Source organism: Bos grunniens, chromosome 7 (genome assembly GCF_055505025.1).
Source record: "Bos grunniens cultivar Pamir isolate PY7600 chromosome 7, Bosgru_T2T1.0, whole genome shotgun sequence".
NCBI lineage: Eukaryota > Metazoa > Chordata > Mammalia > Artiodactyla > Bovidae > Bos > Bos grunniens.
This window is the reverse complement of record NC_141171.1, coordinates 75400885-75427257: the sequence shown is the minus strand read 5'-3', so window position 1 is coordinate 75427257 and position 26373 is coordinate 75400885. Positions and strand designations below refer to the sequence as shown.

Sequence of the window (26373 nt, the reverse complement as noted above, 5' to 3'; positions counted from 1 at the left end):
GTTAAGGCTATACTCATTTAATTGGCATTATATTTTAGTAAGAGAATCCTATTCTCCTTGCTGCTGCTGCTGCTGCTAAGTCGCTTCAGTCATGTCCGACTCTGTGCGACCCCACAGATGGCAGCCCACCAGGCTCCGCCGTCCCTGGGATTCTCCAGGCAAGAACACTGGAGTGGGTTGCCATTTCCTTCTCCAATGCATGAAAGAGAAAGTGAAGTCGCTCAGTAAGTGTCCGACTCTTCGTGACCCCATGGACTACAGCCTACCAGGCTCCTCTGTCCATGGGATTTTCCAGGCAAGAGTACTGGAGTGGGTTGCCATTGCCTTCTCCCTTATTCTCCTTATACAGTACTTAATGATACAGCCCTTAAATTCTTGGGGGGAGCCACTTCATCTGTGATAGCCAAAAACTAGCAACAACCTAAATGTCCATCAACAGATGTTCATATCCACATAATGGAATATTACTCAGCAAAAACAGGAACAAACTAGTAATACCCATAATTTACAAGGACAAATCTCTAAAACATAATGCTAAGTTTAAAAAGTGAGACACAAAACACGACATACTGTAGGGGCCCTTTATAAGATATTCTAAATAAGACAAAACTACAGTGATAAAAATCAGATCAGTGGTTGCCTGAGGCTGGAGATCACGGTCTGCTGCAGAGTCATGAGAAAATTCAGGGTGATGGAAATGTTCCTATATCTTGCTTATGGTGGTTTGGTTGCACTACAGTGTACAATTACCATAATTCAAACTCTACACTAAAAGGGGTGAATTGTATTATATGTAAATTACACCTCAATAGGCTGGGGAGGAAAAATCTCTAAGGCAACCACAGCTTCCTGACAGGAACCTTTACACACACAGCTTTAAATAAACAATGATGCAACTCCAGCAAAGCAAAATCAGGTCCTAGAATTTTTTCACTGTCATTCAAACACGTTACACTATATTCCCCCAAAACTTGCATACTGCAAACGTTAAGAAGAGCACCGTATTCACAATCTGTATCCGAATTCAAAGGCTTTGAAATCCTCCAGCACTTGTATTACCCGAGCTGTTTCGCATACATCATGGCTTCTCTCCCTTGGGTTATTAATGGTGCTGTTTACCCGACCTCCATTAAATGACAAAAGGTTCATTTTACATATTAACACCTTCTATCTCCACCCAAAGTTCCCAAGGAAACTCCTGGAAGAATTTGTACAAGAACTTACTGCACGCAGCCAATACAGCCTGATGGGCCTTAAGACCGTGTCCGTCAACAATCAGGGCGATGCAGCGAACCCGTGCTGCTCTAGCTGTTTGTCCAGTCGGTCCTGGGCCATTCCAGGATGTTCAGGAAACTCCTGAAGGCCCGCCATCTTCTCTTTGGCCCCTACAGCCATCAGCTTGCCTCACACTGACCGGGCGCGAACCCCGGAGAGCAAGAGCCTCTGGCCCAACTGCCGCACCTGGTGGTGGAGCCAGCAGAGGGCCTTTGCGGCCGCGGAACGCGAGGTCAGGGGCTGGGAGGACTAAGTCGGCTGCGTGGCACAGAGCCGAGGGCGGGGATCTTAAATCTCCGCTCATCCTCCTTCCACCTGGCCCATCTCACTCCAGGTGTTAGTACTTCGGACCCTTAAACTTCTTATGATGGATCTAAGCTTTGCCTCAAAAACTCTTCCTCGCGTTTATACTGTTATCAGCCAACATAGCCAGTAAAACTGCCTTTTAGCATTCATTGTTTTGGATTTATGCCGTCATATTTGTTCATATAATCAACATTTACCAGAGCCAGAAATGGTGCTAGTTGCTAGAGCTGTAACACTGACCAAAGGAGATGCAGGCCCTTCCCGTCCCTGGCTTTGCAGTCTGCTGAAATCACACACTGTTTCCTGCCTTCCATGAGGGCAGCAAACGGACCATCACTGAACATCTACTAGCTTACCAGAGTGTACAAGGCACTTAGCCCGCAACCTCGTTTAAGCGGGCAACAGCTGAGGTTGGACTCTGATTGAATAATAATAAAAAATAATAATAATAAATTTACAAACAAGGACCACAAAGCCCAGAGGTTAGATCATCTGTCTAGACTAAAAAGTAAACGTGACTATAGTACAGCTGATCCATGGTACAGCTGATCCACGGTACTGTCTTGCCCTCATCTCGCCACAGAAAGCCTTTTTTCATTCTCCTTACATGCCACTATGTGAAGCATCATCCACTCAGCCCAATTGGTGCTCATAAAAATTTTAAGCCAATGAGTAACATTTCTGTAATGTCCAGTGGTTCTCAAATTACAGCAATATTCCAATTGTTTGAACGGCTGATTAAAACACAGCTTGCTGCCCAGCACCTGATTTAATTGGTCTGGGGTAGGGCCTAAGATTGATGCTCCTACTAGGAATGCTGACACGGATCGCTTAGGGACATCATGTTGAGATCACTTCTCTAATAAATGCATAGGGTTTCCAGCCCAACTAAAGAGTTTAAAGTTAAGAACAACAGAATCTACAAAACTTCTTCGTCACCTTCTGAAAACATGGGAACAGGAACAAGCGGAGCATGTGAGAGAAGTCTGAACCCTTAAACCACTTACAGCTGAAACAAATGAGTTTGTGGGAACCTTAGTACAAACTGGAGATGCCAAGGATGGGTCAATGTAAGTCGCTCAGTTGAAACAAGGGTACTACTCTTAGAGGCAAAGTTGGTAATGAGGGAGGCTGTGCATGTGTTGGGGCAGGGGGTGTACAAGGCATCTCTGTGTCTTCCACTCAATTCTGTTATGCAGCAAAAATTGCTCTAACAAAGGATAATTTTAATTAAGAAAAAAAATGTTTTCTGTAAATGACAAGGCTAAGACTTGGAGTCAAAGGCTATATGATATAAAACCAAAGAATACTCTTACTCCAGCGCTAGAGTTTGGAACATGGAAAGCATAAGTACATTGCAGGTATCAGATATCACTCCCCTCAGTGCCCAGTGTGGAAGAGTAGGGGGTATTTGGGGTGGCCTGAACCCCGCGAACAGCCTCATGGAGACCAAGTCCAACTGAATCTCTTAATATGCCCTGCCCCACATCTATAGTTTACAATATGTAGGTTTGATCTGAGTACGGCCCAGAAATCTGCATTTTTCCCATCATACTGAATTTTGGAAAAAACTAAATGGTTGTTAATGCCTCAAGGAAACATTAACCATGTCCAAAGCAGTCTTCTCTGTTGCTACTTCTTAAAATGTCCTGGCTAGGTGTTGAGTACTGGGGGTCAAACAACAAAGCCCACAGGTAGCAGCTCGTCCTCCGCTGCTCAAGTTCCACATGGTCAGGGAGCTCTGCAAATCAGTATCATTTTGGGTCAGTGGCTCTTTAATCTCCTAGATGATCTAAACAAGAAAGATGGCCAGCAGCAAGCCAAGACTGAATTCCTTTCCCTTAATATCTGCATTCCATACCTGTTCATCCCTAATTCTCCATGGTTGTAACCTAGCTTCATCCAGAGCATCAGCTTCTGAAAAATAGTTCGGTTACTCAAGGAACCTGAATCTGATCAAGCCTTAAGTATTTGTGTGAATGTGAACAAAAAGAAGAAAAGGGAGGTTAATTAGTATGTATTAGAGGTTAAGAAAGTGTTTTCCTACCCAACTCATGTACTCATTGATCAAATGCCTACTTTATACAGCTCTGTGCTAGACCCTGAAATCTCAAAGGAGCACAAATCATGCTGTCTTCCCTTGTAGAGCTTGTGGTCTGTCTAATGATCAAGTGACCACTGATCTGCAGAAGTAGAGGGGAGCGACCATTGCCTTGTTTACACACAGATGGGACCCAAAGCAAGTAAGACCAAGTTGGGGAAAAGTGACGAGTCAAAGTAGTAAAGTAGATTTATCATCTTCATTTTAGAAAGGAGGCACTGCGTACTTTACCCAGCAACATAATGAACCAATTCTCCATGTTCTCCTTTCTACATAGGATTTAGGAGAGCCCTGATCAAATCATAACCTGCAGGTGCCCCCATCTCTCTCCCCAACAAAACAACTGGGATCCCTTATTGTTGTGGTGGTTTTAGTTGCTAAGTCATGTCCAACTCTTTGCAATCCCATGGACTGTAGCCTGCCAGGCTCCTCTGTCCATAGCATTCTCCAGGCAAGAATACTGGAGTGGGTTGCCATTTCCTCCTCCAGGAGATCTGCCCAACCCAGGGACTGAACCCAGGTCTTCTGCATTGGCAGGCAGATTCTTTACCACTGAGCCACCTGGGAAGCCCAGCTGTGATGTCTGGCTCTGTTTTTCACCCTCTCCTCTTGGTTATTCTGTTTCCCCAGACCCTTTATAAAGACAGTTACCCCACAGAAGTTGTATGCCTTAAGCCAGGAATTCTCAGCCTATGGTGAGTGTAAGAATTTCCTAGAGCTCTTTTAAAAATGGAGATTCTGGATCTTTTCCTCAAGATTCTGAGTCAGCTGTCTAGAATCAGATTCAGAAAACTTCATTTCTAACAAGCACCTTAAGTTTTCTATCTAGACATTGAGTTTTAAATGTGGTGTTTTACTTACTGCTCAAAATAGCCCTATTTACACAGGAGGACATAAAGTGCAGGAAAGTTGAATAATTTGCCTAAACTAACAAAGCACAGAAACGGCAGAATCTGGATCCTAACAGAGTTTCCAGACCCCCAAACCCAAGGACAATCCCAAATAAGCAAACCTAATGCCAGAGGCAATTAAACTGAAAACTAATAAGCTTTAAAGAGAAATGGAAGGAAGCCTTAGGTTCATTGAGAGGAAAGGCCAGCAATGAAATCATAAGGGGCTCAGAAGCAGACTTTGCCAACCACTCAACTTTGCCTAGGGCCAGTTCCACTATGCTAAGGCCAGCACAAGTATACACGCATAAACAAGGCAGAGCAGTTCCTATAAATGTCTCAGGAAAAAAACTTGAGGTTTTACATGCAATTAATTGCAAAGACATTTCTTAATGGCAGCCTCTTCTTGCCTTTCCAAATTAATGAGTCAGAAAAGCTCTGCTCTCAATAGCATCTTTAGAAGTGGGCAAGGCCCCCTCCTGGGCTCCCATTAAAACAGAACACAGGACCTTCAGCTAAATGCTGCAATGTCCTCCAATTTAGAAAGTCATCTTGAAGCTGTAAAACCCTGTGCCCAGATTCATTCCTGGAATCCCTTTTGGTCCCAGAAGGAAAAGAAAGGCAGGGAAAGAGAGGAGGAGGGGTCATCTTGGGTAACATGTCACTTGGGCAACATTCTGGACAACATTAGAGGTAGTTGTTTCATTTAAAAGATGGTTCTTTCTGTGAAGGAAAATGTCTTTTTTCTTATAAATAATTTTGCAAGTAAAGAGGATGGGGCTGGGAAAAAAAAAAAACCTCAACTACTGGGTACCAGGAAACACACTCAACAATAGCATTTTCAAGTTCTTTCTGTTTTTACTATAGGTATTTGTGTGTGTGTGTGTGTGTGTAACATACATTGGGAGGAACTAATAATGAGCAGATTTTCTCATATAACATCCAGTCTATAAATAGATGAAGTAGGATGGGCTACAGCCTCTTGCCGAATTAAACTCGGAGTTAAAGGCCTGGGTGGCTACCTGGAAACTTACGTTCTGTAGAGTCTTGGCTTTTAAATGAACCAACAAGGGCCCACCTGTGTTTGTTACATGTCCCTTGGATAATTAATGCTGGTGATAACACCTAAGTGTTAGCACACAAAGCACCTGGAATGCAGCTCGCCCATACACATTCTAATCACATCGGCCACCGAACTCTCCAAATGACCTTCTTCAAAACAATGACTGTCTTTGAAACCACTGAAGCCAACCTAGGAGGAAGCTGTTTTTTCCTAGGATTGGGCTGAGGCAGAGCCGTTTTCTTAAAGCGAGAGTGGCACCAAGTGGTCAGGATGGGAACTAGGCTGCCGGTTTGTATTCACAGCCTCCAGCCAGGCTGCACACCTGCCAATACAGTGTTCCCAGGCTGCCGGATGTCTCGAGCCCATCTCCTCAGAGCCGTGACCAGGACCAGGGAGGAAAACGGAGCCCTGTGTACCCCTAATAGCTCAAAGGTGATTCTGAAACTCACGTAAATCCTCAACTCTCCTAGTTTTAAGGAGACTTAAATTTTAAAGCTCACCAAAGCCGGGGTGGGGCTGGGAGGTGGAGTGGATCACAGTGAGGACCACCTATTCCATATCATTGTTTATCATAGTCATAGTATTTTCTTTTTTTTTTTATTAAATTGGAGAATAATTGCTTTAATGAAATGTTGGTTTCTGCCATACAACAGCGTGAATCAGCCGTAAGTGTACGTAAGCCCCCTTCCTCTTGCACCTCCCTTCCCACCCACCCTCCATCCCACTCCTCTAGGGCGTCACAGAGCTGAATTCCCTGTGTTATAGAGCTGCTTAGTGTTTTCTGTTTTTACTAAAGTCTGTCTGTATCACTGAGCTTCACAAAGATGATAAGAATATTATCTCCATATTACAGATAAGAAAGAAGGGGTGTCGTGGTAAGAACAATAGGGAGAATATTAGAGCAGGTAAGTGTTCCATGACTTCGTGTAATTCCTTGTTTAACTGCTGAACCAATAGCTCCTCCTGTCTGTCAGCTTATCACGGTCCCAACAGACTATTTTTTTCCCTCATGCACAGAGTCTCCTCCCTAGACCAGTATTACTACTGCATATTCTGATTGTTCTCTTTCTTCATATTTGTCTTACTTTGTTTCTTCCTGTTTTTCCCCCTCTAATGGCTCAGACTCAAATAACTTGGGTGGCTTCAAAGACCACTATCAGAAGGGTTTCTCCCTCCTGTGGTTTCCTATAATTATAGGCATACCATTTCCCCATCATGCTGCAGCATCGTTAATCACTTCAAATACAGAGAGAGCCGGGCATGCTGCTCTATGATCAGAGAGCCCATGGTCCCATTTCAATTTGTGATTGTATCAATAATCTCGAGACTGTCTTATGTGAACTAACCCATTCTTTCTAGAGAAACTGGAAGGAAACTGCTAAAATCATATAGGCAAACCCTCACTGACACAGGGAGTATGTTTGTATGATATAAAATTCCAGATGACAGTTGTCAGCTGCTTTGTCCTGCATTTCTAAGCAGCAAAAAGGCAATATCCTGTCAGGATATTCATGTAAAGAATTGTGAGAACCTCTATCATTAAAAGCACCAATTGTCTAAGGATCTCTCCCACACACCCCAGGGGCCAGTATGAATTTAAACTGCTTATAGATCAGAACAAAAACAACAACAAATTAATCCTGATGTACTTTTCTAGAATACCCTAGTGTAATTTTCATGTGGCAGCCCCTACACCCCAAGACTACAAGAAAATCTTGTAGCAATTTCACAGATAATATTACTGCAGATTGGAAAGATTAGAGAAAGCATAATTTCTAAAGAGATCATTTCATAGGAAAAAAAAAGCTTAACGTAAATATTTTGGTTTGTATTGATTATTTCTCATGAATACATCTTTAACCAGGCAATCTTCAAGCACAGAATAAACATATCACAAGCAATGTATGTATGTGTTAGTCGCTCAGTCATGTCTGACTCTTTGTGACCCTGTGGACTGTAGCCCGCCAGGCTCCTTCCTCTGTCCATGGAAATCTCCAGGCAAAAATACTGGAGTGGGTAGCCATTCCCTTCTCCAGGGGATCTTCCCCACCCAGGGATCAAACCCAGGTCTCCTGCACTCCAGGCCGGTTCTTTACTGGCTCAGCCACCAGGGAAATCCAGATATGTCACAGGTTATCTCCTAACAGGAAAATAATTTTCTTTAGGACAATAAATGAGTAATTACACATACTGCCATGGTCAAACAGTGGAACCACAAGACTGGAGAAGGGAATGTTTAGATACAACTTGCCTTTAAAGAAAATGCACTCATTTGTTCCAAAAAATGTTTATTGAGTATCAACTGTGTGCCAGGTACAATGTTTATGACAGCAAATAAGGCCCTTGGATGGTATATGCTAGTAGAACTGTGACAATTGCACTTTGTAACAACAATAAACTACTCTAATGTCAGGTAGATAAAAATGCTATGAAGTAAAGTATACCACTTGAGAAATACATTATGAGAGTGTCAGAGTGGTCAAGGAAGGCCTCTCTAAATACATAAATTTGAGAGCAATGAAGGTCTATGATCAAATGTGCATTTTTAGGATTTAAGCCTAGTAGCAGCCATAACGGAGAAGGCGATGGCACCCCACTCCAGTACTCTTGCCTGGAAAATCCCATGGACAGAGGAGCCTGGTAGGCTCCAGTCCGTGGGGTCGCTGAGCGTCAAACACGACTGAGCAACTTCCCTTTCACTTTTCACTTTCATGCACTGGAGAAGGAAATGGCAACCCACTCCAGTGTTCTTGCCTGGAGAATCCCAGGGACGGGGGAGCCTGGTGGGCTGGTGTCTCTGGGGTCGCACAGAGTCGGACACGACTGAAGCGACGCAGCAGCAGCAGCAGCAGCAGCAGTCATAAGAAAGTACCAAAGGGAGAAAAAAGTGAAGGTGCCCAATAGCTAGGGATGCCTTTAATTCCATAGGGAGGATGGAGTAGAATAACCAATCACTGGGGATATTAACTGCCTGCTCATCAACTTCCTGGAATCTAAGTACTTCTCTGGTGCTTTCCGCTTCAGCAAAGGAAAGAATAAGGGTCACACGATAAACAGATCATCCTTGACATTTCACAGAGGTTTGAATTAATTGCCATGGGATAATAGCATCAAGACTTAAGCTTATAACAAATGTTACTTTCAAATCAGCTATGCAAATACAGCTTTAAGAAGCCTGATATATGTAGATTTATGACTAGTTCCTTACAAGTAATGATCTAAAAAAAATCTTTTAAAAAATTCCACTAACTCTAAGAAGAATTTATAATGTAAAATAAAAATAAGAGAAAAGCAAACAATGGACAAAGTTTTTCACAAACAAAGAAATGTAACTTTTCTACTAGAAATAATAGTATAAGCCCACTGATTTCTTTTCTCACACGGCATATTTTACTGAGCTTTTGCATATATCAGAAGGCAAAAGCAGCCAGCAATCTGGAGCTCTGGCACATAGTAGATTTCATCTCATTTTGCATATATAGGGCCGCACGCTGTGGAATTAACAACTTTTAGATTGTTCTAGTGCCACCATTGGGCTGCTGCACTCGAATATGATGTATATTTTTTAATTTAAATAAAATACATTTAATATTGATTTTTTTCATCCATATTCAGTATGCTATCCAAACCACAAAACATTCTGATGATAGAAAAAGTCCCTTCTAGAGTTTAAAAAACATTCTATGATTCTATATGATGTTTCATTTATACTTAGTACAAATGTGCCACTCCGGAATTCCTTAGCCTTCTGTAGTCCGATCAATAATTGTTGATAGTTTATAAAATACAAAGGTTTTATTCAGATACTAAGCAAGTGTATTATCCAATGTGCTTTTTAAGATTCTACAAATATACAGAATTAATTTCTTAGATACATGGCTATTGAATGAGCAAAGCATTGGTATACTACCAAAATGGCCAATTTTATAAGGAGAGTATGTTTGACACAGCCTTCATCTGGTGTGAAACCATGAGTGGCAATTCCTGGGAAATACTTGAAGAACCTACTATAGTAGAAATTTTTCAAAACAACTTCTTAATGACACAGGGAAAATAATCTAAGAAATTATTAGGAATAAACAAAAATATATTCATAGTTGATGCTTATGGAATTTTACATATTCCTATCCAGATTCCAGATGAGAAGTTTAGCAGACAAATATTTGAATAGCGCCATTGTGTCCCAAAGGTCATTGGTAATTTTTGTTTGCCTGAGGTGGTGATATTTTATACAACAGTTAAGAGAGGAAAGGTAAATAATTTAACAGTTCAGATGGGACCATTTTTATGCCAGAAATTTTTAAAAATTTTTTAAGTTTTTCCATTTAGTAAAAGTATGAGAAATAATGTACATGCTTTTATAACTATCAGTATATCTTCTTTCCAAGTTTTAGGTGAGCTCAAGTGAAAACTTTTATTAAAATGCAGAAAAGTCAGATCATATAGTACAGAGAAGCAAAAACCATTTACTTTAAAATGAATCCCACAAAAAATTTATAATTTCCTGATAGATCTTCTCCTGTCATCTTCAAAGACTGTCAGTGAAAGTTTTATTTTCATCATTTTTAAGTAGCAAATGCTTAATCATTATCAAAAGAATTTAAATTTGAGGTACCCATCTGTTGCATTTTTTAGAGGCTCCAAACACCCTTCATAGAGAGAAACCTTGGTTTTGAACTTCAGTGATTAAACAGTGGTCTCCTTTGTACAATCTGCTTATACCACTGTTAGATAGCAAGTATTTTAATGCCAACCTTCAGTCAAGAGCCTCTTGTCCTACAAGACACTCATTATGCAAGAAAAAAAATATCATCTACATTTAAAAAATGAAAGGAGGGAATCTGTGCTCACACAAGTGTTTCATGTTGTATTTTTTTTTTTTAACTCGAATTCAGAGGCTTTGCAATCATCAGAATTGTGAAGTATTTTTTTCCCTCTCTGAAATAATAGAGAGATCACTTAATTATCATCTCATGGTCATTTTGCCTGCTATGTGCAGATTGCAAAACCCAATAACAACTCTAATGAAAAGCATTTCTTCACGGCCACAACCTCTTTACACCTGGACCGTGGCTTTCACAAGATGATTATATGGCTGCGGCAAGAAGGTCACCACACAAGGCCAGAGTCGCAATCCAGATACCGGAATTCCTCCCAAGCATTTACCGGTAACATTGCAGGATGAGGGCTCCAAAGGATGGAGTGGCTTATAAAAGAGACTTTTTAAATGTCATTTTAACTTTAAAATATCCATTAATGCTTTGAAAAGACAATGCAAAAGAAATAGTACACAGAGGTTAAGATAATGGACCGACTTTATAAAAAGTTAATCAACTTGTAGTTTGAAGTAAGAATTAGGGTAAACAGAGATGAAACATATTTTACAGGAATTTTTACCAAACTAAATGAGACAATGCTTCAATAGGAGAACCTGGGAAGAACGCAGAATTCTACCCATCAATTTGTTATAAACGACAGCATATGTTGTGTTTTATTTTGAATTGTCTGATAAATGAATGTTTATCCTGGGATCAATGGTTCTGGGTGAATGGCAGATTGCAGCAGCAATTGCTTTCTCACCAAGAGAATTATCTTAAATCAGATCTCCTTTGTTTGATGAAACTTAAATTGCAGGGGGAATATTTAAACATCTAAGGAGAAAATCCATAGATAAGCTAACAACACATGGCTCCAAGATGCATTTAACAGAACTAATTGTCTCTATTATTCTTTTATTCTAAAAGCTACAGATAGAATGTAGAAGTCAAATAACAAAATACTGTATCAGTATAGGTGCCCTGATAAGGGAGAGTGGGCCACCAAAATGCTCTCTTTACTTTAAGTGATACTGGAGGGCTAGGGCAAATGAGACAATTATGTCTATGGTAAATCCAGCTAAATAACAGGATTAGGAAGAGAAACTCCTTCCCTGTGCCATGTGATATTTTTATGAGGCTAAGCAAAACATGGAAGCCATCTCCTCTGTGCAGTGTCCGTGGCCACAGATGTCCTCAGCATGCCCTGGGACCAAGAAGGCTCTCAATTCCATTAGGTGATCATAGACTCATGGCCTTGATTAAAGTGATGAAAAAATTAACCGTAGTGTATAGGAATCCTGTATCTGCCGCTCACTAGATGTATAATCCCTGGTAAAGTACCGAACCTTTTTTAAATCCTTTTTCCTCATTGTTTAGCAATGGAATGATAAGAATATGTAAAGTATCAAAAGGCTGCTGCTGCTACTGCTGCTAAGTCGCTTCAGTTGTGTCCGACTCTGTGTGACCCCATAGACGGCAGCCCACCAGGCTCTCCTGTCCCTGGGATTCTCCAGGCAAGAGCACTGGAGTGGGTTGCCATTTCCTTCTCCAATGCATGAAAGTGAAAAGTGAAAGTGAAGTCGCTCAGTTGTGTCCGACCCTCAGCGACCCCATGGACTGCAGCCCACCAGGCTCCTCCGTCCATGGGATTTTCCAGGCAAGAGTACTGGAGTGGGGTGCCATTGCCTTACCTCAATATTCTTGTCTCTCATGCATTTCTCAATCAACTCTTGTGTGGCTTGTTACTTCCCTGCTCCATTGAGGCATCTGTCCTTAAAGTCACCTTTGTCACAAAGTCACCTTTATCCCTAAGTCGGTGGCCACTTTCCTAGTCCCTACTGTGTTACAACAAAGCCTCAACAGTGTCTAACGATGTTGGCCACTCCCACCTTCATGTAACAGCCCTTCCCTCTGCAGAAAGATGCACAAAAGAGAAGCCACTTGTGGTCCGAGGGATAGCAACTATTTGAAGTTTTTCTGGCCCCTGGAACCAGAGTTCTAGCATTTCTGAGTTTGGATTCTGTAACCCTGTCATGAATCTGTACTGTGAATTAGGTACTTTGGGGTACCTTAAAAGACTGGAGACACTATGCAAATGGACAGGACCACCGTTAAATCAATTTTAAGTTTTTCTCTTCCAAATCCTGCTCTGTGTACCTGCCCCCACCTTGATTTCTTAAGCTTTAGCAACAGATGGGCACATAACATATACAATTGACAGGCACTGGGAAGGAGTGAAAAGAAACAAGAAAAGCCCATGGTTCAGTGGGATTCATTTCTAAAGCCCCTTTACCAATTAAGTGGTGTCCCTGGAGGGTTATTCCAGGTCAGGTGTTGGAAAGGTTTCCTTGAATTTAGAGAAAGCTGGCTTAGGACAGCCCCAGGCCTGTGATATTTCTTCACCCCTTAAGAGACTTATTTAAAATAAATAGCCAAGGCTTTGTCTTTTTGCCATAGCCTTCCCTATTACAAGCTGAGGTCAGGACAAATAGCTCATGTCCCTGACTCACAGCTAAGGAAGAGATAGCTCCTTCGAGGAATCACTAAATCACATAATCCTCCTGGCAAAGGACAAATGGAGCTCGCCATTCGCCACTGGCTCAAAAAGGTATCAACAGGACTTGGAATCAAACCTCTTATGTTTTTATTTTGCTCGAGGCCCTTCTGACTGCCCCTTGAACAGGTCACTCTATCTTTCCTGCTTCTGGGTGGCATTTCAGTAGAGCGATTCAGGGCTGTCTTACTGCAAATGCCCTGTGACTGTCAGTGGTGTGTCTGCTAAGACAAAGACTGACAAATTGCACTCCTCACATTAATTTTCAAGTGCGTTTTTAAAGCACATGCCTCTGATGAAGTATTTTGAATAGTGCTATGGATGTCAAGGAGACATTTAAAATATCTCACTCATAATTTTTGAAAATCTTCCTCATTCAGAGTTGTCACAGCTTGACAGCTTAGCTCTGTTTTGAGTATATTCTTTTACAATGTGCTACAAACTGATTGAAGAGCTGACAAATCTGACTTAACCCAAACAAGAATCTTTAAATATAGCTGATTGAAAAGAATGTTTAATGAAAATGCATATACAGATATTACATCTAGCATCCTATTTTTAAGAAGTCAAATTACACAATTAACATCTTTACTGAAAATATGCCTCTAGCCTGGACTAGAAAAAAGAAAATTATTCCACAATCTATCAAGAGAAAATGCTGAAATTATTAGAAATCATTCTGATTGAATATTCATTTATCTTTTTTTGCCTAAATAAAAGCCAGCGTTTTGTTTTCTGAGTGTACCTTTAAATGGATTTTAATATAATTATTGCCCAACTGACCCATTCCTTTGAATCCCATGACTCACCCTAGCTTGCACAAACAACTTAAAGCAAAGAGAGTAAAACACTGAAATGAGGTTATTATACTTCTCCTCTAACCCAGGCTGGAGAAGTAACCTTATGATTATTAAGTACAAAAAAGGGAAAAGAAGAATAAAAGGTATTTGTAGCTAAATGAAGGGGGAGAAATTGATTGTGGAATGCAGGAGTCAACCGTGAGTTAAGGTTCTTTTTGCAATGAAGTTCCTTTGATACCCATAAGCAAGGCAAACCTTTAAAATTCCACTGATACCAGCAGAGTGAAGGAGAGATTTTCTGAAGATATAGCCATAAGATAATCTCCCAAAATATTTTGTGGTTTTTCTAAAATACATTCAGCTTCCTACAACCTTTTCTTGCATTAAGATTATGTCACTAACAAAGAGTAGAAAAAGAACAAGCAATAACACAAGGCAAAAAATTCCTGCTAGAAAGAGGATGAAATGGAGAGCCTTTACAGTGCTGAGATTAAAGGAAGAAATCAAAGAAAGAGAAGGATGAGAGCATCCCAGCAAGCTACAACCTCTAGGGGAGAAAAAAGCCCAAGAAATGACAGGATGGTTTTATAGGAATCTGAGAATGTTAGAGTGGGTACCACATTTTCATGGATGTGGCTAACGTAGCCAGGAGCATCTTAGAGAAGTCTGCATGTTCAACATGGCACCACATTCCACCTGGCTTGAGAATGATGGAGCAACATCATGCCCTCTGGGGTCAGTAGTACTTAAACTGGATACTTGTGGGTATTTCAGAGCCTCCCGCCCATCTGGGCCAGACAGGGAACAGCTCCAATGACATGGATGAGATATATCCTTCAGCATGGTTCTCTTTACACACAAACTCTCACCCTTGGAAGCTCCTTACGCCAATCTTGGAAAGGACCTAAAGTAGTTCAGGGCCAGGTCTGATCTTCATGCAGTCCACATTTGATCCATGAAAACATGTGCATTGTCTGCTTGGTCTTTAGCAGACACGTAGTTAGTTATTAAATGCAATCTTCCGGAGGCTTGCTCTGCCTTTACTCAAACTCTTGTAGCTCCCTCTGACATGAGTGAGGCTCCACAGTCCATAGAAGTGACGACTGTAGGCTCTCCTAGCAGTGCAAATGAGGCCCCCAATTCTTAACTGGCCCTAAGGTGAGGGGCAGACAGTCCCTACCTCACTGGGTTGGAGGACTAGCAAGAAATTTGACAGTTTCACCACAATGGAAGCAAGGAAGACTATATCTGGAATACTGGGCCATCACTTAATATTACTATGTACTATGATTAAGTCTGGGCTCCCCAGGTGGCTTAATGGTAAAGAATCCACCTGCCAGTGCAGGAGACGAAGGAGACTCAGGTTCCATCTCTGGGCCAGAAAGATCCCCTAGAGCCGGAAATGGCAACCCACTCCCATATTCTTGCCTGGACAGTGCCATGGACAATGCAGCCTGGCAAGCTACTACACACAGTCCAGGGGACTGCACAGAATCAGACAGAACTGAGCATGCACACATGTGATTAAGGACAATGGAAAACAGTAACCAAATTCCTGGTAGGACTACCATGGCTCAGACCCTTCAGGAATGAAAATCTACCCATCAGGTAAAGAACTATGATTAGCTGAGTGCAAACAGAACATGGGATGAGTGGTAGAAGAAAGTAGTTAAAAATATCACTTGTGACCACATGACTATTTATAGAAATAAGGACTAGTTGTCTTGATGCCATGAGCTTTTCTTCCTCATTTCTTCCTCAAATGAATGCAAAGTCAAGTGGGCCTTAGGAAGCATCACTACAAACAAAGCTAGTGGAGGTGATGGAATTCCAGTTGATCTATTTCGAATCCTAAAAGATGATGATGTGAAAGTGCTGCACTCAATATGTCAGCAAATTTGGAAAACTCAGCACTGGCCACAGGATTGGAAAAGGTCAGTTTTCATTCCAATTCCAAAGAAAGGCAATGCCAAAGAATGTCCAAACTACTGTACAATTGCACTCATCTCACACACTAGCAAAGTAATGCTCAAAATATTCCAAGCCAGGCTTTAACAGTATGTGAACCAAGAACTTCCAGACATTCAAGCTGGATTAAGAAAAGACAGAGGAAACAGAGATCAAACTGGCAACATCGATGGGATCATTGAAAAAGCAAGAGAGTTCCAGCAAAACATCTATTTCTGCTTTATTGACTATGTCAAAGCCTTTGTCTGTGGATCAAAACAAACTGGGGAAAATTTTTAAAGAGATGGGAATACCAGATTACCTGTCCTGCCTCCTGAGAAATCTGTATGCAGGTCCAGAAGCAACAGTCAGAACTGGACATGGAACAGCAGACTGGTTCCAAACTGGGAAAGGAGTACGTCAAGGCTGTATATTGCCACCCTGCTTATTTAACTTATATGCAGAGTACATTATGAGAAATGCTGGGCTGGATGAAGCATAAACTGGAATCAAGATTGCCGAGAGAAATATCAATAACCTCAAATATGCAGATGACACCACCCTTATGGCAGAAAGAACCTCTTGATGAAAGTAAAAGAGGAGAGTGGAAAAAGTTGGCTTAAAATTCAATATTTAGAAAACTAAGATCATGGCATCCGGTCCCATCACTTCATGGGAAATAGATGGTGAAACAATGGAAACAGTGGCTGACTTTATTTTTTTGAGGCTCCAAGATGACTGAAGATGGTGACTGTACCCATGAAATTAAAAGACATTTGCTCCTTGGAAGAAAATCTATGACCAACCTAGATAGCATATTAAAAAGCAGAGACATTACTTTGCCAACAAAGGTCCATTTAGTGAAAGCTATGGTTTTTCCAGTAGTCATGTATGGATGTGAGAGTTGGACTATAAAGAAAGCTGAGCGCCAAAGAATTGATGCTTTTGAACTGTGGTGTTGGAGAAGACTCTTGACAGTCTCTTATGCTGCAAGGAGTTCCCCAGTCCATCCTAAAGGAAATAAGTCCTGAATATTCATTGGAAGGACTGATGCTGAAGCTGAAACTCCAATACTTTGGCCACCTGAAGCAAAGAGCTGACTCATTTGAAAAGACCCTGATGCTGGGAAAGATTGATGATAGGAGGAGAAGGGGATGACAGAGGATGAGATGGTTTGATGGCATCACTGACTGAATGGATATGAGTTTGAATAAGCTCTGGGAGTTGGTGATGGTCAGGTAGACCGGGCGTACTGCAGTCCATGGGGTTGCAAATAGTTGGACATGACTGAGTGACTGAACTTGGCTGATCTGAACTATTCTGAGTATTTCTGTGAGGGTGTTTTGTATGAGATTAACATTTAAATCAGTGGACTTTGAGTAAAGCAGATTGCTCTCCATTATGTGGGTGGGCCTTGTCCAATCAGTTGAAGACCTGAAGAGACCAAAACGCTGGTCTGCTCAGAGCAAGAGGGAATTCTCCAGCAGATGGCCTTCAGACATGATCTGTAACATCAGCTGTGTCTGATTTTCTAGAAGAATAACTTTGGACTTGAACCACAGCTCCTTCCTGAGTCTCCAGCCTGCTGACCTCTTTCATTAGATTTTGGACTCCCTTAGCCCCCACAATTGCATAATCCAATTCCTTAAAATAAATCACTTCCTATAAATATACACATTCTGGGGCTTGTTTCTCTGGGGAACCCTAATACAGGGTTCAGCATAACAGTCTCTAAAGAGGTGAAAGTGACGTTGTTCAGTCATGTCCAACTCTTTGCGACCCCATGGACTGTAGCCTACCAGGTTCCTCCATCCATGGGATTTTCAAGGCAAGAATACTGGAGTGGGTTGCCAGATCTCCTCATAAAATCCTCTTCTCAACATTTTGACCCTTTTCTACAACTTTGATTTGACTGAAAGATCCTTCTTTAAATGGCTGCATTTTAATATGGTACCTTAGTTAAGTAGCATCTCTAACATTTTACCTTTAGAAAATTCTACTGACAGCTTCTGTCACAGATGCTAATGAGGGAGGAAGAAGACCAGTTCTTAGTACAAGGAAACCTCAGAGAGTAGAGACCCCACAACCAGAGATCAAAAGGATGATCCATGGGGGTACCAGAATGCCTACGGGCCAAACCAACAATTCCCACACTGGAAATCCTCCCAGGGTAAAACAGCCCTGAGAGGTTAGTGTCATCTCTGAATTGACCATATTTCATCTACAAGAAAAGACCCAAACTAGAAGAGTCCTAGTTAACATGATTGGAAAGTTTATGGGTTTTTTTTTTCTTCCACTTGAGGGAATAATTAAAAGAAAAACACAGCAATATGAAACTAGTTTCAGAAAAAAAGAAAGCTACATGCTTATTCACATCTAAATCATAATGAGAATTTTCATTTTCTGATTCTATTTCACAGTTAGAAATTTCAGTAACTGCAGACTGACTGATATTTCTTGGCTATAATAAATCAACCACAATGTAACCATGAGTATATTGTAGATCCCCATAGGCTGTGGAAAAGCATGAACACAGAGATAATCAGCACACAGAGGTGAAGCAGGGCAAAAAGGAATAAGAGGCACAAATTGACCAGGACTGGGACATTTCCATTAGCCTCTTCTGAGATTATCTAGAAATGTCTGAATACTTGAAGAGGAAAAATTGTAAAGAAATGTCAGAACCATAATGTAGTTATAACTGTATTTTTATTGTAGAATATGAATGTGACATATTGTGTGACATACATTGATGTGCATACTTATAAAATATTCATTATATATTCCTTAGGTAAGAGAAGTAGGTCATAAAATTCATCTACTTCCAGATATTAATAGCCCCAAACACTGGAAGTTGACATTTTAAACACTTCCGTCTTTTAAGCAATCAAGACCAACAGCATAGTATAATAGTTAAAAGCATATATTCTAGAAGTTTCAAATCACAGCTCTTTCTTTTATTATAAGTGTGACCTTGGGAAAGTTGTATAACCTTTCCGTGTCTCATTTCCTAATGTGCAAAGTGGGGATGATGGTAACAACCTCATAGGGGTGTTATACTGATTATTGTGGGGACTTAATATCTGTCCACCTCTTAGAATAGCACCTGGCACATGGTGAGCTCTACATAAAGATTTGTTAAATAAAACTAATATGGTAACACACATTAAGACAATGATGATAAAATGTGTAAATTGTGTGCTTTATTTTATTGGGATATTTATTTTTGTTCTTCTAAACCAATTGTTTTGACTTTCCTTATTACTTTTAAAAAAGGGAGGAATCTCTAATTGCAATTATTATTTTAAAGTGGCTTAAGTTATTTAGCTTATGCCAATGAAACAGCTATAAATAAAACCAATGTTCTAGCACATTATTAGAAGTTTGGAAATAGCACTAAAATAAAAGAAGTTTAAGATCGTGGAGATATTAAATTGATGCTTGAAAAAAAAAGAAGGAACCTGAGAACTAGTCTTTCATAGGGAAAGTTGAAAAATACATGGAGCTTTGAAATTCAAACTACCATAACTTTTAACAAGCTAGGGTTTCCCATTTGATTGAAACTTAAGAGTATTTAAAAAGTTAAATTTTAAAAATTCTTGATATGGCTTAGGGAATTCCCTGGCAGTCCAGTGGTTAGGATTCTGCACTTTCACTGATAAGGGCATGGGTTCAATCCCTGGTCAGGGAACTAAGATCCTGCAAGTCATGCAGCATGGACCCCCCCCCCCCAAAAAAATTTTAAATTTAAAAAATAGATACAATTTATATTCAACCAATATTTAGGCCAGTCCATCTACTATAATCAGTGAAATAGATAAATTGGAATGATTTACATGAAACACTAAAGATTTTCAATTAAAAGCAGATCTTATTATGCTTAATTTACTGTTTTTAAAGACAGGAAAATGAACTCAAACATTAAAGATTTTTAGAGCTGGGAAAAGAAAGGATACTTAACCCTCAGCTGACTAAAAATGTTTAAATTATCTGGAACACCCCATTCTTCCAGCTTTGAACTTATCCAACTTATATTACTAAGTCCTGATTTCACTTCTGGTGATCTTGCTTGCCACATTGACAGTTCTGATTTTTATGCTGGCAAAATTATGTGAAATACACATAACATGGTAACATGCGTACTAACAAAGAATAAATATTTCTGCCACTGGTAACACAAAAAATAACCACTTGAGGTCACACTCTCAGTAGTCAGTTCACAAAGTCAGCAGCTGAGATCTTTTTGTAGGGAAAGCTTCTGGTTTTCCACACAAGCTAACCCAGAATTGACAAATAGGAAAAAGAAAGGAAACATAATAGCCACTGACCAAAAGCATTCCACAGGAGGTGGACCAGGATACGTGTGAACAGATTACATTGCTCACCTGGCTGGAATCTATGGTCATTACCACATGAAAGCTTGGGGATTTCCCACAGTTATTTATGCAAATAGAGCCTCACATCATTAAATCCTCATCAGTGCAGCCATTCTCTGCCTCTGATTGCACAGAATGCTGAAAAAGGAAAGGGCATTTCAGAGCTTCATCTTTGGGAGACTGAGAGGTTACATTTTTCCTTCCTGGAGAGTTGTGTCTAGAGACTAAGAATCTCCTGGACATTTGTCTTCAGTCTCATTTGTCCTTTGTCTGAGCCTCAGAAGAAGCATCATGCCAAGCCTCTCCTGTGAGATGTATATGTAGCCAGTCTCTCTTATATTCCTCAAACTAGAGGCAACCTTGAGCATAAATGCTCAGGGAATATTATTATCTTAGACAGGTTGGGCAACTACAACAGAAGACCAGAGACTGGGGCCTTTGATAATAAATACATATTTCTCACAGTTCTGGAGGAATGCTGGGCTGGAGGAAGCACAAGCTGGAATCAAGATTGCCCAGAGAAGTATCAGTAACCTCAGATATGCAGATGACACCACCCTTATGGAAGAAAGTGAAAAGGAACTAAAAAGCCTCTTGATGAAAATGAAAGACGAGAGTGAAAAAGTTGGCTTAAAGCTCAACATTCAGAAAATGAAGATCACGGCATCTGGTCCCATCACTTCATGGGAAATAGATGGGGAAACACTGGAAACAGTGTCAGACTTTATTGATTTGGGCTCCAAAACCACTGCAGATGGTGATTGCAGCCATGAAATTAAAAGACACTCCTTGGAAGGAAAGTTATGACCAACCTAGGTAGCATATTGAAAAGTAGAGATATTAATTTGCTAACAAAGGTCCATCTAGTCAAGGCTATGGTGTTTCCAGTGGTCATGTATGGATGTGAGAGCTGGACTGTGAAGAAAGCTGAGTGCCGAAGAATTGATGCTTTTGAACTGTGGTGTTGGAGAAGACTCTTGACAGTCCCTTGGACTGCAAGGAGATCCAACCAGTCCATTCTGAAGGAGATCAGCCCTGGGATTTCTTTGGAAGGAATGATGCTAAGGCTGAAACTCCAATACTTTGGCCACCTCATGCAAAGAATTGACTCTTTGGAAAAGACTCTGATGCTGGGAGGGATTGGGGTAGGAGGAGAAGGGGATGATAGAGGATGAGATGGCTGGATGGCATCACCGAGTCAATGGGCATAAGTTTGAGTAAACACCGGGAGTTGGTGATGGACAGGGAGGCCTGGTGTGCTGTGGTTCATGGGGTTGCAAAGAGTCAGACGTGACTGAGTGACTGAACTGAACTGAACTGAACTGGAGGCTGGAGCATCCAAGATCAAGGTGCTAAGATTCAGTTCCTGGTGAAGGTCCTCTTGCAGATTGCTGCCTCCTTGCTGTGTCCTCACAAGGTGGGGTCAGGGGGAGGGGAGGGGAGAAAGGGAAAGGGAGTGGAGAAAGGGAAAGGGAGGGGAGAAGGGGAAGGGGAGTGAGAGAGTTTGAGGGAACACTGTTCTTATAAGACCACTCAATCTTGAACTTTCCCTGGCAGTCCAGTGGTTAAGACTCCAGGCTCCCAAAGCAGGGAGCACAGGTTCAATCCCTGATCAGGGATTGAACTAAGTGGCCAAATAAAATAAAGTTTTTAAAAATTAAATTAAAAAACTTAAAAACAAGCAAACAAAAAGCCTTAAAAAACACACACACACTTAATCTCCTATGAAGCTCAAGCCTCATGACCTTGTCTAAACCTAACTAGCTCCCAAAGGCCTTACCTCCTAATACTACCATAATGAGATTAGGGTTTCAACATACGAATTTTGATATAAAGAATACATTCAGCCCATAACAATTTTCCTTTGTGGATTTTCTAATACCTAGACAATAGCCACACCCTCATTCTCGCTTTGTATTATACCCTCTGGCCTAGTAAAAGGACAGCTTTGATAACAAAGGTAATAGTATTTTCTGATCTTTCTCTTCTGCTTATATGATACAGATGAAATCAAAGATCAAAATGGGGCAGAATAGCTTAAGTAAAAAGATCAGACTGAAATCAATATCTGTTTGATTTTGTATAAAATGCTTAATCTTGTTTCCTCCTCTGTCAAATTGGGTAATAGTAATACCTACTTCCCAGACTGTGCTGTGAATATTAAGTGAGATGCATTTGGTCATTTCTTCCAGTACTTCTTAAGTGCCTACTCTGTGTAGATGTTGTTTAGACACTAGGTTATCACAGTAGAAAAGACTGTCAATATCTCCAAATAATGGAGCTTGCATTCTAATCAAGGAGGTAAAGAAACCTGTGTACTTTATAGTTAGGCAATGCCAAGAACTATGGAGAGAAACAAAAACAATGTGAAAGGCTAGAAATTAACAAAAAGTGTTACTGGGGAAAGGTGGCCAACGGAGGCCTCTCCTTGGTAATGAATTTGAGTGAAGACCTATTAAAGTGATAGAGCAAACCATGCACATATAAGGAGGAAAAAAATTCTAGATGAGAGCAAAGAGCAAGTGCAAATTCCATGAGATGGAAACATGCTTGGGATCTTCAAGGAATAATGAGGAGGTCATTGTGGCTGATATTCAGTGACCAGTGGAGAGAACAGAGGGAAGTAAGAGCTGAAAAATAAGGGGTAGGGAGTGGAGGCAGATCACAGAGAGCCTGGCACAGAACAAGTGTTCAAAATGTGGCTATTATTGATATATGCCATCCCTGTGTTGTTGATACAAGTTGGGATTACATAGTTTTCTTTAACACTTTCAACAAGTCCCCTTTCCCAAAAAAAGGCTTGCGGAACAGATTATGGTCCCATCACTTCCCCCCAGTGCCATCAATGGAGTATTTGGGTTCTCATTGACCCTGGGCTTTCAGTAAGTGACAATTGCTTTTCCTCTTTCCAAGGTCCTGTTCATCCTAATGAAGATGCATCGTTGGCACTTGCCTCCCGCATGGCTGGGAAAGAGCAGTGCAACCAAAAGGCCCCATCCAGATGGAGGAGCTCAGTAGAACATCTGCCTTGCATGTCTGTCACCTCCCTACCTCCTGCTGCTGTGTTAGCTGCCAGCCATTATAGCAGCTCCTGAGTCAAGGGCCCTCCTCTTGTAGTGTTTTCTTGGAGCTTTGACAGATTATCTGCACTGTCATTCCCAATAGCATCGTGCCATCTTTCTTAAAACTGCAGGAAGATCCTGATGGAAATCTCAGTCCTTTAAAAAAAAAAAAAAACCCTCCAAAATAAATTCCATTAAACTATAGTTATGCCTGAAAATTTTATATCAACTGGCATTAGGCAGTTAGTTCACTGCATCAACTACATGGATGGCCTATAGCGTCCATGTGACACTGAAGAAACAAGAGAGCTGTGGAAAATGCATTCACCCCTCTCCATGTCCTCTACCACCAATCTGAGTCCAAACCAGCCTCATCTCCTGCCCAGATTATTACAGTAGCTGCCTAATTGATCTGGTCCAACCATCTTAGTTAGTCCAAATCATCACTTGCCTGAGCATTACTAAGTAGCCTCCTAACTAGCATGTTTCCACTCTAGCTCTCCTTAACGCAGTTGATTTTCCACATTTGGGCACGTGAAGTAACATTTTTGAAACCAAATTCTGAACATCTTAATTTTGATGAAAACCTTTCTATGGCTTCCTAAAGCTATTAGAGATTATTTACTACTGATAAAACAAGATTGCTATTGGCACCCTGAAGGCAATGCATGATCTATCCTTTGCCTAGCTTTTATCTAAAAACATCATTTTCCTTGTTCCCCATACTTTAGTCGTACCAGCCATTTATCTGTTCTGCCAACATGCTATGGTCCTTTCTGCCCTAGGGATATTGTAATACTATTGTTTCAGACTGGAAATCCTTCCCCATCTCATTACACTTCACCTACTAAACCATCACTTTTCATAATTCCAATTTAAACACCACTTCCTCAGAGATTCCCTGTGCTCCATCACCTACTAATCCTTTCTATAATTTCCTTTCCTCTACTTTTGAAGCTCTTATAGTTTGTAATTACATATCACCATGATTTTTTTATTAAATACCTATCTCCCTCCACTAGGCTGTGTTTACCGAGAAGCCAGAAACTTTGCTTTTCTCACTTCTTGAATCCAGCATTTTCTGGTTTCAAGCTAGTGTTCATTATACTGCTTTCTGAACAGATTTGTCAAAGAACAAATAACCATTTAAATCTAAATGACTCTCAATATAAACACTGCCTGTATAAGTTTTTCAAACCTATGCCATTTGATGTATTTTTATATAGGAGAAATTGCAACATCAGTATTTTCAAACATGAGGCTGAGCTAAGAACTGAACTAAGAGCAAACACCCATAATACTTGTTGTCAGTAACAGTTTGCAAAACCATAGACTTTTATCTACATTCTTCTTCTCATTGAAGTTTTATTCCCCCCCACCAAAAAAAAAAAAAAATCAACTGTATACATCAGCATCAAGGTAAAAATGGAACTGACCTAATCTTCTGCTTTTGTGAGTTTACCTAATTTATTTAGTGAAAATGAATGTCAACTCGCTTAATTCTGTTAAGTCCTGCTTGGGTTTCTTGGTACAAATTCCATATGCTAAGTGCACTAAAATGGCAAAGCCTTGCTCTATTATGACATCATCCCTTTCTTTGAAAAATAAACTGTTTTCATAAATATGTTTAATAACACTTCCTTAAAATTCTGAGTTTTTAAAGTAGTATTTTATACTGTGGAAAAAAATAGAAGAATATTACTAGTCCAACTCAATTATAAATTCCCAGAAAAAAATAACAAAAAGAAGAGGAGGAAAGACAGAAAAATATAAAAAGATAAAGCAACATTTAGAAAATAGAATAATTAGTCATAAGTTTCAGAACTATGGGTTCTGTGTGAAATCATCATGTTATTCTAATATAGCTACAGGAAAATGTGATGGTATTTATATACAACTACCCCCCTAAACAAACCACTAAATCAATAAGGATTTAGCACATAAAATGGTATTTGATATTCTGACATCACAATATCAAACTTCTATCCACTCATGGGCAGACACCTTATTTCTTTCATAAAAGCAATCCATATTTACTGATTGTCTACTATATATATATATGCCAGGCAATGGAATCCTTCGGTAAAGAGAACCCAAGATTTCTCTCCTTATTGTTGTTTTAGTCACTAAGTTGTGTCAGACTCTTTTACGGCCCCATGGACTATAGCCCTCCAGGCTCCTTGTCCATAGAATTTTCCAGACAAGAATACTGCAGTGGGCTGATTTCCTCCTCTAGCCATCTTCCTGACCCAAGGATTGAACCCACGTCTCCTGCATTGGCAGGCAGATTATTTACCGTTGAGCCACCTTGGAAACCCAAAATCTAGATATTAGTAGGTAAACAAAATCAATAACTAATAAGTATAATCAGTAAATTATATAATTTGTTGGAAGATGACAAACACTATGGAGAAAAACAAAACCAGAGAAGAGGTGAGTGTAGAAGGATAGGGAATTGCAAGCAAAATTTGAGGAAAGTGAGAGAGTATTTGGAAGAAGTGCATTTCAGGTAGAGGTCAAGATTGTAGGGGAGATGCTAAGAAGAGCAAAGATATATATATGGCTGATGTGGAAGTGAGGCAGGAAATGTGGGAAAGGAATTCAGAGAAGTGTTAAGGAGCCAGGTCATATATTTTCATTCCCGTGTCAGTTAACAGTGTTGAATATCTTTTCATGTGTCATTTGTAGACTCTTCGGTGAAGCGTGTATCCAAGTTTTTGCTAATCTTGAAGTTAGTTTGCTTGTTTCTTTACTATTGAGTTTTGAGAGTTCTTTATATATTTGGATACAAGTCTTTTGACATGTGCTTTGCAAATACATTCTCCCAGCTTATAGTTTGTCTTTTCATTCTCTAAATAAAGTCTTTTGCAGAACAGAGATACTTAATTTTGATGACTTTTTATGTATCAACTTCTTTCATGGATCCTACTTTTGCATTTCCATCTAAGAATACTTTGCTTAACGTCAGGTCATGAAGATATACTCTTAGAAGTTTAATAATTTAAAACTTAGATTTGCAATTCATTTTGAGTTGATTTTTCTATGAGGTGTAAAGATGAGATTTAGTCTCATGTTTTTTTGTTTTTGCTTTTTAAAGCATAGGGATTTTTAATACCCAACTTTCAACAATGGACAGATTATCCAGAAAGAAAACCAAGGAAATACTGTATTTGAATTATACA

General features: G+C 40.2%; 1 protein-coding gene and 1 long non-coding RNA gene across 13 annotated transcripts in view; one reads left to right on the top strand and one right to left on the bottom strand.

Moving 5' to 3' along the window:
- Positions 1 to 2591, bottom strand: part of LOC147369845 (uncharacterized) — a 460342-nt gene extending 457751 nt beyond the window's left edge. For 9 of the 12 annotated variants that reach the window (XR_015168591.1, XR_015168589.1, XR_015168595.1 and 6 more), the window contains exon 1: positions 1225 to 2029. This is a non-coding gene — a long non-coding RNA (uncharacterized LOC147369845). Of the gene's footprint in view, positions 1 to 1224 lie in introns of all 12 variants that reach the window. The other 3 variants (XR_015168590.1, XR_015168593.1, XR_015168594.1) reach the window with 2 other exon arrangements.
- A 1644-nt stretch (positions 2592 to 4235) lies between these two features.
- On the top strand, positions 4236 to 23395 carry LOC147369844 (uncharacterized). Its single transcript, XM_086413787.1, has 4 exons — positions 4236 to 4377; positions 5938 to 6067; positions 6489 to 6540; positions 23043 to 23395. The coding sequence occupies exons 1-4, from the start codon at positions 4262 to 4264 to the stop codon at positions 23222 to 23224; spliced, it is 480 nt and encodes a 159-aa protein (XP_086269913.1). The 5' UTR covers positions 4236 to 4261; the 3' UTR covers positions 23225 to 23395.
- The last annotated feature ends 2978 nt before the right edge of the window (positions 23396 to 26373 follow it).